Source organism: Pleurodeles waltl, chromosome 10 (assembly GCF_031143425.1).
Source record: "Pleurodeles waltl isolate 20211129_DDA chromosome 10, aPleWal1.hap1.20221129, whole genome shotgun sequence".
Classification (NCBI taxonomy): domain Eukaryota; kingdom Metazoa; phylum Chordata; class Amphibia; order Caudata; family Salamandridae; genus Pleurodeles; species Pleurodeles waltl.
The window spans coordinates 932,091,056-932,109,063 of NC_090449.1; the positions used below are offsets into that span (position 1 = coordinate 932,091,056).

General features: G+C 43.3%; 1 protein-coding gene across 3 annotated transcripts in view; it reads right to left on the bottom strand.

Moving 5' to 3' along the window:
• GLCCI1 (glucocorticoid induced 1) overlaps positions 1-18,008 on the bottom strand; it is a 250,093-nt gene that overhangs the window by 110,307 nt on the left and 121,778 nt on the right. For 2 of the 3 annotated variants that reach the window (XM_069211722.1, XM_069211720.1), the window contains exon 4: positions 10,545-10,661. In XM_069211722.1, the coding sequence (XP_069067823.1) occupies positions 10,545-10,661 (117 nt within the window). The remainder of the gene's footprint in view (positions 1-10,544; positions 10,662-18,008) is intronic. The other variant, XM_069211721.1, reaches the window with a different exon arrangement.

Below are 18,008 nucleotides of genomic sequence, written 5' to 3' on the forward strand. Positions count from 1 at the left end.
AGCTGTGGAGTCAATCAAAGATATAGGTCTACAGCAGGAAGGGTCTTGCCTATTGCCCTTCTTAAAAATAGGGATAATAATTGCCAGTTTCCAGGAAGGGGGAATATCAGTTTTAACAACATTTCTTAAAACGTTTGTTACTAGAGGGCCCCAAAGATTGGGCATAGATTTAAAAATGTCAATGGGGACACCGTCAGGGCGGGGGCCTTCCCTTGTTTTGAGCGATTTATAGCTCCAAGGATCTCATGTAGGTCAAAAGAAATATCTAAGGCATCTATATTAGTCCGATTATTGATGTTAACTTCCCTGGTCTGGAGATCATTTTCTGGATCAAATACTTTCCTGAAGTGGTTCAACCACACTTCTTCAACAATAAAACAATCATCAACCTTAGTATTACTATCCATAAAATAGGAATGATTGACCACTTTCCAGAATTTTGAGGAATCCTTCAGGTTGGATTCGGCCTGAAGCTCTTCCCATGCCTTAGACCTTATCTCTAATTTCCTTTTTTCCAAGGTGGCCTTTTACTCTGCCGGGCAAGCCCATAGTAGGCCTGTCCACCACCAGGGCATTACTTAGAATTTCAAATTCTTGGACGATATGGTCATGGTCAAGCTGCTGAGATAAACATATATTAATGGAGTCAAGCCTAGATCTTATGATTTCTTGATTAAAATCATTGGATTTATTTTATCCCACTTCAGACGTAAGCCAGAGTTCACGTGAAAAGTAGTACTTCTTCTCAAACTCTGATCCCTGGGTACCTGATCTATGATTAAGTCAAGGTTGATACACAGGGGGTTGTGGTCGCTGGCACAATGAGGGATTATCTTAAAGTCACGAATTAAATTATAATCTGGGGAGCCGATAAGAATAAAATCAATGATGCTCCCCTTCACATTCCCTGTAAATGTTGGAACATTTAGAGATTCTAGTGCCATTTTCTCCCTGACATGAACCAAATCTAAATTACATAAGAAGGAGTTCAGAGCTTCTCCTTCAGGTGAGTGGGTAAAATGAATTAACGATTCTCTGCCTTCAGTAGGAATGGCACACAATTCTAGACTTTCCTGTCAGCATAGGGAGGTATTAAAATCGCCGACCCATAAGACTACTAAATCTTTGTCCTGCAATTTAATAGAGGAATCTATAAAATCCACAGCATCCTCTAACGTTCATTTAAGGAGACCGTGTGGAACATTATTATAAAATTTTAAAATCAAAATACCTTTACACCCACTAATAGATAATAGAACAATCATAAAATATGGAGAGGACCAAATTAAGGAAGCCTTCAGAGATGGTAAACGTAAAGATATGAACATTAAAAGACCTCCACGTGCTATTCCCATTATAGGAGTTTCTGCCGGCTGGTAAAGAGTTGTATACCCGTCCAGAAAAGACTTATCCTGAGACCAAGTTTCTTGTAGACAAATTATGTCAAAGGATGATATAAAACTCACCCAGTCCGGATTGTTTATTTTAGATCGGAGCCCCGCAATATTCCAGCTTATCAGGGATAGAGGCTTTGATCCCGGGTGAGGTACTATTCTATCAATATTGTTTAAATAGGTGCTGTCTAAAATCCTCTCTCTTACTTCCTGAACTAATTCATCATGGTCATGGTCATCATCAGTTGTTAATCTCAGCAGAATTTTGTGACCCGGACTAGCGTTAGCCATTAGTCAATCATTTTCGGCAAGAGAATTAAAGGACAGAGGACAATTGCTAATGGGAGCGTTTGCAAGCGCGTATGGTCTAACAGGAGCTAAGCTGTAATAGCTAGGGACAACACTAGTACATTGAGGAAAAAGAATGGTCGTAGAAATGACATAACAAATGAATTTGTATCCCTTTATCTGGGAAATAAAGACAATCTAAGTTTGCCAAGAGGTGATCAACTGAACACGGGTTAGCAAAATTAATTACGACACAGTCTCCGTCGTCCCCATTTCTTCGATGGCCCACTTGCCTCACTCTATGTGCCATAAGAATCTTGTTATTCGGATGATATTTGGCCTTAAATTTAGATTTCAGCCAATGAGCAGACTTCCTAATCTAAGCTTGGGTGTCTTCTTTTTTGTTACTGTCTAGAGGCGGTACATTTGATAACACCAGAACATATGGAATACAGTCAGGAGGTAGATGCAAGACATCTGCTTGATTAATAAAGTTATTAAATGATGGACAATTTGGGCCAGGTAGAGTGGCTTCTTTTGAAATTGCTTGTGGCAAACTGGACACGGCATTACCTAGACCAGGTATAGCCGAAGGACTGGCCATAGGTAGACCAGCATCACGGGATGTCAAAAAGGGTAACTGGTTTGCCTTTGTTGCCACATCCCGGCTCGGTGTCAATCCCTTGCTCAGTACTCCTGCATTTGGTGACTGTACAAGGGTACTAAGGACGCTATCACAAAAACAATCTAGTTTTTTGGTAATCATGATAGTAAGTTTCTCCTCAAGAGTAGTACAGAAGGATTTAAGTATGGAGTCTATTGCATCAAAAAGATCGCTATGGGCATCATTTTTCTTAAGATGATCGTTTGTAGAAACCAAAACAAGTGATTCATTTGGACTGATTGCCGGTGAAATATGTGAACGCTTTTTCGAGCCTGACACCTTTTTTATATTCCTGGTCTTTTTGCCCGCCCTCCTCTTCTTCAGTGGTGGAGAAAGTGCCGGAGAGCGTTCCAGGGACGAATTAACACTTTGAGCCGAAGGTTTAGATAAAAGTGGTGGGGGCATATTACATTGAGCTGATTGTGTTATATTGATAGGCGAAGCCAATGAGGGTAACCCATCCTTTGTATTAGTAGTTATATGGACAATGGGTTCCAATGGGGGCTGCTGAGCAGTGTTTCGAACAGCGCCAATCCTTTCATCAACTTGCTCTAATTCGGATTCAATAACCCCAATCACAGAAGATAAATAGCTGGTAATAGAAGACTGACGTGAAGAGCTGGGCCCACCTTCCCCCTTTTGCGGATTAATCTTTCTCTTCCCCATTTTGGATGTCAGTCTCCCGCAAACTCCTCACCAACTTCCGAGAGAATTTACCACCAAGCGGGAAAAAGAAACGTTAGAGGGGGGGCCCAGCCCAGCCTATTCCGGGTGAAGGACGGGCTTTGCCCGTGCGCGAGGCGGGAGCACGAAGATGATTTAAAGGGCTCCTGCCCTTACCGCCTCCACAACAAGCGTGGCCCGCGAGGCGGGAGCGCGAAGATGATTTAAAGGGCTCCTGCCCTTACCGCCAGCCGCCGCCTCCACAACAAGCGCGTCCCGCGAGGCGGGAGCGCAGAGATGATTTAAAGGGCTCCTGCCCTTACCGCCTCCACAACAAGCGTGTCCCGCGAGGCGAGAGAGCAAAGATGATTTAAAGGGCTCCTGCCCTTACCGACTCCACAACAAGCACGTCCCGCGAGGCGAAAGCGCGAAGATGATTTAAAGGGCCCCTGCCCTTACCGCCTCCACAACACGCGCTACTGAAAAGGTACTGCTGAAAAGTTTCCATCTCCAGTCTGACACCTGTGGAATATTCAAAAGGAGAGGAAGCTCGGCTAGAAGCCTCTATCAGAACGAGTGTTCTTTTAATTATCAGGTCAAGATACGATGGAGCAACAGAAAAAAGGAAATCAGGATCCTCTGATACTCCATCATTAAACGGTGGGAGTGCAGGCAGATTGAGGCGCAAAGTTGGGACTGGACGAAGATGAAGTGGTGGTTCGATGGCATATGATATATCATATATGGTATGCAGAGGGGGGCAACTGATGCAGTCACTGTGGAAACTGAAGGATTGTGTTGCACCAATGAGAAAACAGTTTAGTCAATAGACCAGGAACTGACTAAAATGGTAAAAGAGGGCTTTGGAGATGAGGGAGTCAGGGCTGGAGACAGTGATAATGTGGATACAGTTGTTGTCCAGGAATGTGCGTCGTGGGGGGAGAAACTCTCTTCATCCACACGGTTAGGAAAGAAGGGAACACGGAAGTGTCAGGTTTTTGTAAGACACGGGATCGAGGTGGTGAGGCATGCAGACATTTTTAATGAATGTCCACAGTTGTTCAGGCACAATGTGGTCCACTTATCACTGATGGAGAACATATTGTAATTGGAGAAAGTGTCTTAAGTGCTGGGTGGATGGTGGACCGACAAGAGCAAGGACCCATAGGTGGGAGGACAGAATTAACACATCCAGGGAGGTCTTCTTCTAGTGGCAGCTCGAAGGCCACTAAGAATGAGAGTAACAGTAAAGAATACAAGTAAAAGTAAAGAGACTGAAGAAAGGAAAGGAAGGTAGGCTTGGTCCAGGGGGCAGGCCAGACTGTTAGCTGAAAGAAAACACTGGTGGCAGGAGAAAGTCCAGAAGAGACCAAGCAAGAAACAAAAACAACTGGTGGTGTTTCAGTGGTGGGGCCCCAAGGGTGAGGGGGATGTTATATGGTGAGAGGGAGTAGCTTGTTAGGGGGGGGGAGGGTTAGTTTATATTTGTTAGAATACTGTGAGGGCATATTAGTATGTATGGCAGGAAGCTGAAGGATGTAGTAGGTGCATATAGCTTGCTTCCGAATAAAGTGGCCTTTGGGAAACAACAAAGCATCCATGGTGATCACCTCCAGAGCAGGACCTTGGGAGGAGGGGAGAGTATAGCCCTCTCCACCTGGGGAGATTTGTAAGGAGTGAGCAAACACAGTGATGTGGCAGCCACAAGGCCTCCATGACAACATCATTAACGTCTCACTTTGTGACAGTGCAGTGCTCTAGAGAAAATGTAGAGTGGGAGGTTCAGCAGCAAGCTGTGCGACTTAACATTTATTCAAGGGTGATGAGCAAAACAGGCTATAGGCACTATGGAGCTAGTGGTTCGAAAGGCACTAAGGGCTACAAGAGCAGTAAAAGGTGTTCTGGGTGGGGGAAGCTAGTTAGGTGAAAAGAAAGGGGCAAGGGCCCAAGCATGACAAACAAAGGTTGTCAAGTTAAAGAGGAAGCTAGTATATTGCTGAGGTTAGAATTGTTTAGGGCAGGGGATGGGGTAGCTGATATTTCTTTAAAAACTTGGAAGGCATATTAGTATGTGAGGCAGGAAGCCAAAGGATGTTGATAGATGCACCTAGCTTGCCCCTAAATAAAGCAGACATTTGACAACAAGGCATCCATAGTGACTGGGTGCACTTGGAATTAATTGCCCCTAGTGATTAAGTTGTCGATCAAGAGCAATCAGTATGAATAAATCAATGAGGGACTTTATAGAGTGGGCGCTTAACCTGACGGTGTCCTGGTGCTAAGCAAATAAGAGAAGCTTGACAACAAAGATATCAATAGGCATTTACCTGCAAGGTAAAAGTGAGTTTTGAGCCTTTTGCGAAAGGTCGAAAAATTACTTGCGAAACACAGAAAAATTACTTTTGTGGTGGAGTGCAGAAGTGGGATCATTCCATAACTGTGGGCCAGACACGAAAATACGCAGCCTTCTGCTCTAGTCTTACAAATAAGGGAATGGAGAAAAGGCTCTTTATAGAACACAAAGTGTCTGCATGAGCATAGGTCTTGAGCTTAAATGTGAAGTGGTACTTACTTACTGTTGGAAATGGTCCCTTCTGAAGGGTCATCCTCAGACTTTTTGCTTTCCCCTTTTTCCTGAACTCCTTTCTATTGGCTTTAGGACTCTGGGCACTTTACTACCGCTTAACATTGTTGAAGTGCATTAGCCATCTTACAGACAAAGCAACAACCTATTACTGCTCCCTTCGTTTGCATGGAATATTAACCTTGTAACATAAATAGATTGTTGATTAAGCAGATTTTGTTTTAGAATTAATTCTTTAAGGGTTTGGTGGACGTTTTCTTGTTCAAGGTATGTCAATGACTTCTAGGGCTACTTCCTGGGGGAACATTAGCATAATGGACTTGTGTATACATAGGGCGTGTATGTCCACAGTCACCAAGATTCCAGTCTCTACTTAAAGGGTCAGCCTCCCAGGGAATTAATGATGGTTCTCCAAAGTAACAGAACAAACTTCATGGGAACCTCTTCCCCCTCACTGCCTGTGGGCCAGTAGATCAATAGAGGTGACCCTCCTGGATCGGTCCTTAAATACTCTTCTCCCTGTGGGTTAGAAGGTGCCAGCTTTCCTGACCCAAAGAACAGCCTTCAGAACTTTGGTTTAGAAGGAATCTTGATTTCAGTTAATTTTGCTGGTGTTTCACACCTACACTGACCTTCTGGCTCAAGAGGATTCTAATTGCCAGTTACTGCTCGGGGTTCCTCCCAAGCTCAATTGGTTTAACTTTAGTCTAGGAGAGGCAGAAATTCACATTTAGAGTAATCAGTCTTAATATTTCTACTAAAATGTTCACAGCTGAATTCGATTTTGAATTATTAGAAAATTAGTTTCTAGCTGATCCCCAGCCCAATAGGATTTATATATTATTTGCCTGTACCATTATGCAACTTGGCTTCAATGCGTACTTTACTGTGGAATCACTATCAGATGCCGTTTTACAAATGTAAAAACAAAAAGGTTTGATATGTTACTACCTGAGATGTTGTCTCTCAGCCATTTTACCACATTTTAATTTCACACATGGGTGGCGTAAGGCCTATCTGTGCTTCAAACTGGGTATTTTACTTTCATGCCACTTTCAGTTTTTGCACATTTTTCTATGGACTTATTCATAAATTAAATAAATATGACAACTGTCATATGCCAGTCAGCTTTGAAGCTGTGCGCCTCCATCTTCACCCTGAAACTTATTAAACGTCATGGAACCCAAAACAGGCACAAGAACTACATGCAGAACCATTTGTTGACAGCTTACTTCGAGTTATGTAAATCATGTCCAAAATGACTATCCCAAGGAAATGTCATGGCAGTTTCTAGGAGTTGAAATGGCTTCTACATCTGCTACAGCATTTAACTGGACCTGAGCTCGACCAAGAATTAACTTCTTCTCTTAGCCTGTTGCTGTCAGTTGGTGCACTTATTACTTGATTTGATACAATATTTGCCCATGATTCCTAGAGAATCCTGCCATCTCTCCTTGGGTGATCTATAAACTGGTAGATAATGCTGCAAAGTAAACAATATTGTCCAAGGATAAGTCTGTAGACCTGGAAGCGTTCATGGTTGTTGAAGAAGTCCCACTAGATCAAACCTATGCCTTTCACGGGACTTAGTGTGCTGCCACTGTCTTTCACCATAATCAACATTAATGGAGAATGAACCCTTATAAACGCAGGATCCTGCTGTGCCTGGTGGCACTTTTAAGAAGGAAAGGTGCCACTGCCTTCAAAGTCCCAGCACTAGATGCATTAGTGACTTTGAATTGGATATATGCTGTAATATTTTGAATGTGCCCAACGATTAAGTGATTTCGCAAGTTACATTCAGCATAGTAGCTTCCCTTTGATGCTTTCCAGCAAGCTATATGATATCAATAATAAATACAAATTAGGGGACATTGTTTTAATATTAAAGCAGACAAAAGGTAGAAGGAGGCAAGATACGTAAAGCGTTAAGAAGTGGAATGAGGGTGCGTAACCTGAAACACCAAAGGGCAGTCACGTGGAGCAGCAGCCTGCGTGGTAGGTGAGGGTCACATGGGATGTGGCTGAATGCAGCACACTTTCAGCACATTTTGTGAACAATGCTCGCCTGGGTATCTGTACTCTTCTGTACATTGTGCATGCTGTGCCAATTAATGGCCGTGCTTCATTAAACATGCCAATTGCTTCATTAAACATGCCAATTATACATACTGTTCCCACCACACTAGACCACTGAGACAAAGAATGACTATTAATTGCCCAATCTGGCAATGGTACCAGCGCGAGAAATGTTTGTCTCTTGCATGTGCTGCACTGTTGAACACTAACCTGCTCCATTGCTTTTCTTTGGATCATGGAGACTGTGGCTGCTGAAATGTGGAAAGGATGTGGCTGCCTGGATGGGGAAAGGACATGACTGCCGCTTGTGGTCCCATTGTCATCAGTTTACACAGACAACAGTACCAGTGCAATATCTTGTCTGGAATGATCAGGGTGCCTAGGTGTCCAACAATGTCTACCACTGTCTTTTATGTTATTGACTGATTTATTAGAGATTGTCTGATGCTACTGGCTTTGCAGTGTGACAGACACCTGTTAGGTCTGTTAAGTAGTAAAGAAACAAGAAAAGCGCTACAACACTTTGAACTACGGTCCTTCTACAGTGCTTGATTGTAGAAGAATTAACATCTGATAGCCGCCCATCTCCCCTGGCAATAATGAGGAAACCAGAGAGGGCTCATCCAACAGGGCATACTCTGGAGGCATCTCAAATCCTGAGCAGAAACTGGAAGCAGAAACCCAGTCTCTTCCAAAGACTCTAGAAGAAGTGACGGTGCACCTGTAATGATTGACAGGCTAGATTGTATATTGGTGATACAGAAAACATATTGCCTGGGAAAATAAACCGAAGACAGTGTCTGTGTATATCAGGCTTCTAAGGACTGGCCAAGGGTAACCTGTTGAAAGCTGAGGTAGGAGAATCTTCCCTTGCCTCCATTCAAACTGGAGTTTGGACCCTGCAAAAACGTACCTACATGAAAAGGTTAGATTTTTGGATTACTGTGCGGAAAACTCTGAGTTTGAGAAAAAAATAACATAAGAATAATAGGCCACCTGGAAAAACTAAGTGTTGAACACTTCCTAGATTAATGGATCAGCAAAAGATTGTCCCCAAAGATTTTATATAGCTTCCTATTGACTCAACTGGTACATAGTGCCTCCCGTTCTGCTTCATGCTGAACAGAAAAATCGCTGGATCAACCACTATTCTTTAAACTGCCAATCATCAAACACTTTTTTTTTTTTTTAGAAGAAATGAAGAAAAAGTTCCCTTTAATTAGACACCCTTCACCATGATAGCTAGACATTGTTCTGTCAAAGCTATCAGTCTCCTCTTTTGAGCTGATACACAACACTACTATTTTCCAGCCCAACAGGGTGGTAAGGAAAACATATCCTTCTTTCCTCCCAGAAGTCATTTCTGACTTTCACACTAAGCAAACTATGACTTTGCCTACTTTCTTTCCCAATCCTTCCTCAGCTGCAGACCGTGTCCTTCATTCACTAGATATTAGAAGAGTTCTTTGATTCCAACTAACTAAAACAAAAGACCTGAGAAAAATGAAGCTATTCTTTGTGAACTATGGTCAAATAAGACAGAATCTACCCACATCTAAGCAATCTATAGATGGATGGATTGAGTCCTATATCACACTACTCTGCCAGCTAATGAACAAACCTCTGTCAGGGAAGCCTAAGGCCCATTCTATTGGAGAAAAAGCAGATGCTACAGTTTGGATCAGACATATACTATTTGCCCACATCTGTAAGGCACTAACATGGAAGTCAGTTCAAACATTCTTAAGACACTACTGCTTAGATTACGGCCCCAAAACTGCTCAAATTTAGAAAAGTGTGGAAGACTCACCTCTTTAGAGAACAACACATCACAATATATTAACTGTCCACAGCCCAGCTACTGAGAGCCAGGAACCTTGAGAAATATCTTTAAATAGAGAATCTCTTTGTCAACCTATTGTCTAGATACATAGGATTAATGTTCTTATCTTTGCTCCTGCTGCCCAAAAGCTACACTCCGACTGATAAAAACTAGCTTGCTACTCTATTATAGCATTATGACTATCAAGGAAGACTCTATGATGCAGGAGCAAAGTTTACTTACATTTTCTAGTTCTGCATCATAAGAATCTTCATTGAAATAATAAATGACCCACCCTCCTCCTCAGCTGGGGATGACTGGTCATTGGAAGACAAATATGAAATGAAATCTATCACCAATATTAGTGTAAAAAGAACTAGTTCTTTGAGGTAACTGCCAGTACAGTGAATCATAGGTAGTGGAAGATCCTGGACTTTTAGAGAGACAGGGTTCTTTTTCTCACCTATCAATGAGAGCCTAGCAGGCTAAATGTTTTCCTTCCTTCATAAACTCGTATTTCTTCCACATTAGATGCAGGCGTGAAACTGCTCATTAAGGTTCATTAATGGATTTTCAGGAAAAAAATGTAGTCCCTGATCGGTTATCACCCATGGGGCTGCTCTTCATAAAGACAGATTGACACTGACAACCTCTGTGCCTTAAAATGGACAACAAACCCCTGGAAAGTGCTCCAGGGTTCTATGTTGGGGTGGTCCTATTGACACACAGATATTGTTCCAGATCTAACTTTTCCCTCGCCTGGCAAATCTGCACTACAATTTAAAGAATCAATGTGGTATGTGTAGACTTTAAGGTTTTACACAGATCTGCCATTAGCTAACCAAAAGTGGCCTTTTTATGTAAATTCCATCTCAGGCATATGGGGAATTGCAACAGCATAATTTAATATATAGCGTAGTGGTTCAATAACTATGATGAAACTTTCACCTATTGTTGTAAGAAACATAACAGGAGCCAAAAGATAAGCCAGTAGATATAGCACACCTTTACTTCTAAGAAAGAGTATGTTTTTACAATATTGAAATGTACCTGTGCTGGATTGATTGCTATATGGTTTCCATGCAACGGTGACTGGCGATCTTTTTCTTTACTGTGACGACTGCTTTGTTTACTGCGCTGAAGTTGATGCCTCAATTTTGCAATCTGCTGAAAGACAGCACAAGACAGTGATATTGCTGCTTTACTGTTTATCATCAACAACGAAGGAGAAAAAGCTAATTGACCAACATTGGTATCTTCTACATTTTCATGCATAACGTGTGGGTTTTCGCTCTAACTTAAATGGAGAACCAGTTAAAACGTTCTTTTTGCCTGAATCACCACGCTTCAAGGAGTTGCAGTAAAGTCAGAAGTTCTCTTCCGGGAGACACTACTTTTTGAAAATCATGTATTGAAGTAAAATATTAATGCAGGAGAACCATAGCTAAAAGTAGGTTACTTTGACTAACACTACAGTACCAGCAATTCATACGCTGTTTTACTGGGCAGCCCAGCAGGGCTTCCCTCCCCCTCCTCTATTCAAAAGTTTTATGCATCCATTTGATGGAATTGTTTGGCAATAGGCACTGCTATATACATTAGTATATAGAAGGCACCAAGCTGCTCTCTTAAATTAAGGAGAAAGGGAATGCTGCACACAAATATTCAACAAACATACAACCCTAACACTGTCGCTTGTGGCACCCACTGTATTATTTGTGGGCAACTGTCCTTATTGCCCCCGACCCATGTTATAGATTCTATTGATTACATTCTCCTTTTGCTATAAGAAAAAACCAATTGCTTTTTTATGCGAGGACTGGAGGCAAGGATTATGCACCTTCTTAATAATCCTGCTCCCGAATATCTTTATAAGTCGAGGCACAAGAGAAAAAAAACACACAATGTTAAAAGAAATGTATTGCCATACCCAGGAAAATTCAGCAACTTCAGCTGCTCACCAGTCACAGTCCTTCATATAGAGTCCATAGTCCACACTTATTTGAGCCAGTTGGAGACCGTGCATTCATAGGAAAACGGACATGAAGCATCCAAAAAAGGGGAATACTGCACCTACACTATTATTATAGGGCTGCCCAGTTGCTTGATGTTGAGTGGCTGCACGGAGAAAGGGGTAAATGATGGCATATAGACCAAAACCTAGTCAACTATTTCGGGAAGGGCCTTGGATTCCGAAACAGCAATGGGTTCAAAATGTATTTAAATCCCCAGTCAAACGGACACCTTTGGAAACATGGAACTATTTTGTCAAATGCATGGTCTCCACCACATTCCCTGTTTTTTTACCCCTTCCCCCAATTCGGAAACTCCGATTTCTAACCTGGATTTAAAAGCTCCAACTTTTAAATCTGGAGAATTTGGGGTGGTTTTAGATTCTGCAGTCTCTACGAGAAAAGTGAGCTTAAAACATTTGTAGATATCAAGGCAAGAATTAATATGCTTGAAAAGGAGTGCTATCAATAGGTACAACTTAGACAGTGGGTCTTACAGCTCTCAAATCAGAAAGGGAGACATGAGACCCCGAAATATGTTTGAGAAATTGCTCCAAAACTCACTAACACTAAACACTTAGGCCCTCATTCTGACCCTGGCGGTCGGCGGAGAGACGGCGGTCGGACCGCGAACAGACCGGCGGTATTAAAAATGGCATTCTGACCGCGGCGGTCCCCGCCGCGACCGACCGCTACTTCTCCACTCCGACCGCCGCGGCGGTCATGACCGCGGGGCTGGAGTTTGCGCACTCCGGCCGGGCGGTCGTCCCAAGACCGCCAAGGGTATTATGACCCTGCCTACCGCCGCGGTTTCTTGCGGGCGGGAACCGCCGTGCGAACCATGGCGGTAAGCACTATCGGGGCCAGGGAATTCCTTCCCTGGCACTGATAGGGGTCTCCCCCACCCCCCACTACCCACCCGAGTCCTCCCCCCACACCCTCCACCCCCCTGCCACCCCCCAGAGGTGGTACGAACCCCCTCCCCACCCCCACCCCGACATGCACATACATGTACCCCGACATGCACACACCCCCAACATGCACATATACACACCCCCTACACACACATACACAACGGGGACACATACCCGCACACATACATGCCGACATGCGCACCTGCCGAACAGCACACATTACCCATAGACACAGCAGCACCCCCCGCCCGCATACACGCACTCACACACCCCCTCTACACACTCACACGCACACCCCCATGCACGCCCACATCACACAACACCCCCCCAACCCCTCCCCTCACGGACGATCAACTTACCTTGTGCGTTGGTCCTCCGGGAGGCGACGGGAGCCATAGGGACGTGACCGCCAACAGAAGACCGCCAACAGAAGACCGCCACACAGAAATGTGGGTCGTAATTCTGTGGGCGGTGTTCTGCTGGCGTGGCGGTGGAGGTTGACCAGTCTCCACTTTCCCGCCGACCGCCAGTGTGGCTGCTGGCGGTTTTCCGGCGGAACGCTCCCAGCGGTCAGAATGCGCACAGCGGCACACCGCCGCGGTCGGCGGTCTTCACCGCGGCGGTAACTCAGCGGTCTTGCGAAAAGACCGCCAAGGTCAGAATGAGGGCCTAAGTGTTGAAGTTAACATCCTTGGCATGGTCAATCCCCACCCCTCAAAACATTTTTGCCTTTCATCCTTCTGTTTTTGTTGACTTTGCGCTTGCTGACTTTGGGACTCTGCACACTTTACCACTGCTAACCAGTGCTAAGGTACTTTTGCTCTGTTTTAAACATAGTAATATTGGCGTAAAGCCAATTGGCCCATTTCATTTACTTTTAAGTCTCTAGTAACGGGTTACTAGGTGTACCCAGAAACCATCAATTAATGCTACTAGAAGGCATGCAGCACTGACTTGAGTAAGCCTTTAATCATGTCTCAGGCCTGCCACTGCAGTCTGTGTTTGCAGTTTTAAACTGTCATTTCGACCTGGCAAAATAAACCTTTTGCCAAGCCTAAACCTGCCTTTTTTAATACACATAAGTCAACCTTAGGACAGGTCCTAAACAGCCCAGAGGGCAGGGTGCAGTTTAAGTAAAAAAGTTAGACATGTACTTTTAACTTTTACATGTCCTGGTAGTGAAAAACCTTGAAAATAGTTTTTCAATACTGCAAGACATAGCAGTCCCAAAGGATGGGTCCTCCATAAAGGCCTTCTCACTGCAATTCCCTTGTCAATGGCATTATAGACGGTGATGCAGGACTCTGCATCACAGCCGCACAGCTTCTTGGGAACGCTCCACAGCCATGATTTAAGGTACCTTGTTCAGTGGGCCTAACTTAGTACCTGTATATAGCCCGTGCTCCATCGCAGTCGTCTTAAACTTGTGTATTTGCCCAGGCTCAGTGCGACCAGATAAATGCAGTTGCCGCTTTGTGCTTCTAGGCACTGTTTTTATTTAAAACTTTGAAATTGCATATATCCAATTCTACTGATCAGTTTTTAGTCGTTTTTTTTAGTCGTTTTGGTCTCAAATATTTTATTAACTTGATGGAGCGAGTACTTTTACCCTATTTTCTTAAATTAATGTGGGATTTTTCTTGCAGTCTTTCCACTTTATTACTGTTTGAGGTGCTGTATTTATACTTTACACATTGCTTCTAAGTGAAGCCTGATTACTTTGTGCCATGTTACCAGAGGATTAAGCACAGGTTTATCTGGGGTTGCTTGTGATTTTACCCTGACAGAAATTGTGGTTGCGGCTGGAGTAAAGTTTCAACCACCAATTTCTTACACTTAGTAGTGAGGATAAACACAATCGTAAATACACAGAAGCTGCTTCCTAGATGCGCCTACCAAAGACAATGGGCAACGGACCTCAGTATCAATTTAGTTTACAAATAATAGGAAAGTACACACACACACACACACACACACACACACAAGCTAAAACCTTCACCCACCATGCAAAAGGAATAAAAGTGCTTTAAAGTATCTTAAAAAGGGGACAGTAAAGCAAAGTACAGATAAACAAAACAATTAACACCAAGTGCACCATCTGCTGAAGGCAGTGCAGGGAACCCTGAATTATTACTGGGCACATCATGGTCTTTGCTCAAATGAGCTGGATCTTGAAGATATTAACATACATAAATAGCTCATACTGTTGGAAGGAAAACAGGCAAATACCCAAAAACAGACATGCTAGGCACTTCATTTACCCACTGCATTCAATTATTTGGGCAAGGAGTATCATTTACGTTTTGATGCTAAAGAGATTATTCGCTCACTATGGGATACAAATACACAGTCGACCTCTCTTCAATCTATGGATTTAAAGGCTATGGTCATCCCCTAGACCACAAGAAAGGAAATAAGTTACTTACCTGTAACTATAGTTCTCCAGTATTGGAATCTTTCATAGATTCACATGCTTGAATAATTCCCCGTCATCGAGATGGGAGTCCCCAGTACCTTAGAAAAGAATGTCCCCAAAGACATAATAGCAATAACTTACAGCTCTACTTTTAAATAATCTATCCAAGTCCTTATGCAAAAAAGGGCCAAACTCCAGCATCAACCAATCAGAGAATCCCACCCTCTAGACGCCCCCTGAGAGAAGCTCCAGTACCTCAGATTTTCTAAGCACTAGTGTGTATCCTAAAAGTTGACTGAGAAAAGTAAAAACGTGAGCTTCCCCCAGGAGGTGGGTGCGTCGCATGTGAATTTATGAAAGATTCCTATACTGGAGAACTGTAGTTACAGGTAAGTAACTTATTTCCTTATTCCAGTATTGGAACTTTAATAGATTCACATGCTTGAATCTGACTATAAAGCAGTATTCACAGCACACTGAATTTTCAATAATTCTTGAGAATACCTGACATATACCTATCTTAAATGAAAAAGGATAACAGTATTCTAACATGTGAAGATGCTGTTACTTATAAGCACAAATATTCATGTCTGTCAACAACTATATCTACATACAAAGCACAACTATTAAAATATGAAATGTGCAGTACTAGAAAAAAAAAAGGACGGAGGGAGATAGAGTTAGCTCAGCGTTACTGGAACTGATGCCGCAGGACCACCTGTCCTACCGCTACATCTCCTTGAGGTATGGCATCGAGACAGTAGTGTCTTGTAAACGTGTGTGTACTTTTCCAGGTGGCCACTCTGCAAATGTCTTGTAGGGGCACACCTGCGAACAGTGCCATCGATGTTAAGACAGATCTCGTGGAATGTGCCCTTACTGAGGATTGTAAAGGCTTTCCAGCTGCCTGGTGACAAAACTTTATAGCAGCTACTATCCACCTTGCTATTCCTTGTTTCGAAAGGGTTTGGCCCTTTTGCGGGCACTATAAGCGACAAATAACTGTTTTGACCTGCATGTTTGGTTTTCGCCAAATAAAATGTAATATTCCTTTTGATGTCTAATGAATGAAGAGCCCTTTCTGCAGGAGATGACGGATTTGGGAAGAAAGACTTCGAGATCAAAGGTTCGTTAATGTGGAAGTCTGATGGTACTTTTGGACCAAATTTGGGGTTTTTGCGAAGTATCACTCTATTGTGCTTAAATTGAAGGAAAGGCTCTTGAATGGTTAGAGTCTGGATTTCACTGAGGCGCCTTGTAGAAGTAAGGGCCACCAGAAGAGCAACTTTCGATGATAAGTATTTCAATTCCGCTTTGTGAATGGGTTCAAATGGATATCTCATAAGCCGAGATAAAACCACGTTGAGCTGTCAGGAAAGTGGAGGAGGTCTTACTGGAGGATAAACTCCAAAGAGTCCTTTCAGAAACTGTTTTATTAACCTGGAGGACCACAAAGACGGAGATGTCGGGGAACGTCTGAAACAAGATATGGCCGCCAAGTGTACTCTGATGGATGTATGAGCTAATCCTGTTGATACCAGATGGAGGAGATAGGGCAATATCTCCTCTGGCGGCGACAATAGTGGATTAATCTGTTCTTTCTGACCCCATAAACAAAACCTTTTCCTTTTCAGAGAGTATGATTTGTTTGTACTATCCATCCTGTCCTTTGAAAGTATTCTCCTACATTCGGGGAGAATGTTTAAATGGGCAAACCCATTGTGTTCAGGAGCCAAGCTGATAACTTTAGTGATTTGAGGTCCGGGTGCAAGACTTGACCCTCCTTCCTAGTAAGGAGCTGTGGTGACATTCAGTAGAATGCGGTCTTTCTCTGAGAACAGGAACAGTCCCGAAAACCAATGTTGGCAAGGCCAATACAGAGCTATCAGGATTAGTCTGCAACATTCGCTCTTGATTTTTGTGAGCACTCTTGAAATCGGGGAATGGATGGAAAAGCATAGGAAAATTCCATACCATGCCATCGAAAAGGCATTCCCCCACGAGCCTGGATGGTGATCCCAGCTTGCATAAAATCAGCATTTGGTGTTCTGCGGAGTTGAGAAGAGATCTAGGTTGGGCTTTCCCCATTCCTTGAAGACCTGTTTGAGTGCCTCTTGGTTCAACTCCCATTCGTAACAGGAGAATGTTAGTCTGCTAGGGTGTCTGCTGTCTCGTTCTGTCTCCTGGGCAGGTGTTTTGCTCGTAAAGTGAACCCATTTTGAATAGCTCAATTCCAAATATTTTGAGATTCTAGAGATAGGAGAAGAGACTTCGTTCCTCCCTGATTGTTCAGATAATCCATCGTTGTTGTATTGTTGGTTCTTATGAGAACCGCCAATTGTTTTATTCTGGGGAGGAAAGCCTGCAGAACCAGAAAAACTGCTCTCAGCTCTAGGAAACTGATGTGATATTTTTCAAAAGCGGTGTTCCACCTTCTGCTGACCTGCAGATCTTCAAGATATGCCCCCCCCATCCCTCCAGATAGGCATCCGTGGTATTGACCAACAGAGGTCGATGGGACAGAAATGAAAGACCTATTGCGATGTTCAAGTGTTCTGACCACCAGTGGAGCATTTCGATCATGCAAGGAGTCACCGTGACCGAGTCATTAAATGAACCCTCTTTTTGAATCCACTGAAGATCCAATTCTTCTTGCAGGGGGCGTGCATTCTTAGACGACAAAATGGAATTAGCTGAATGCAAGAGGACATTCCCAGTAGCAATTTGTAACTGCGTACTGAAAGAGACTTTCTTCTTCAAACTCTGTTTGCTAGAGATATGAGTTTGGTTTGTCTCTCCAATGTAGAGAATGCCTGGTCTCTGATCTTGTCTATTGTTGCCCCTAAAAAGGTCATTACTCTTGTTGGCAAGATCTTTGATTTGTTCCAATTCAGGGTGAGACCCAGTTCGTCGAATAATTCCATGCAAGCTTATTACCCAATCGTCTAAATGCGGAAACATCTGATGTTTTTTCCTTCTCAGCCAAGCTGCTACCAGAGCCAGACACTTTGTGAAGATTCTGGGGTCAGATTTCAGGCCAAATTGAAGAACTCTGAACTGGAAATGGCTCCCAGCTACGGTGAAACGAAGATATTTTCTGTGGGCAGGTGAAATTGGGATAAGAAAGTATGTATCCTGTAGATACAGGGTTGCCGTAAGTCTCCGTGATTCA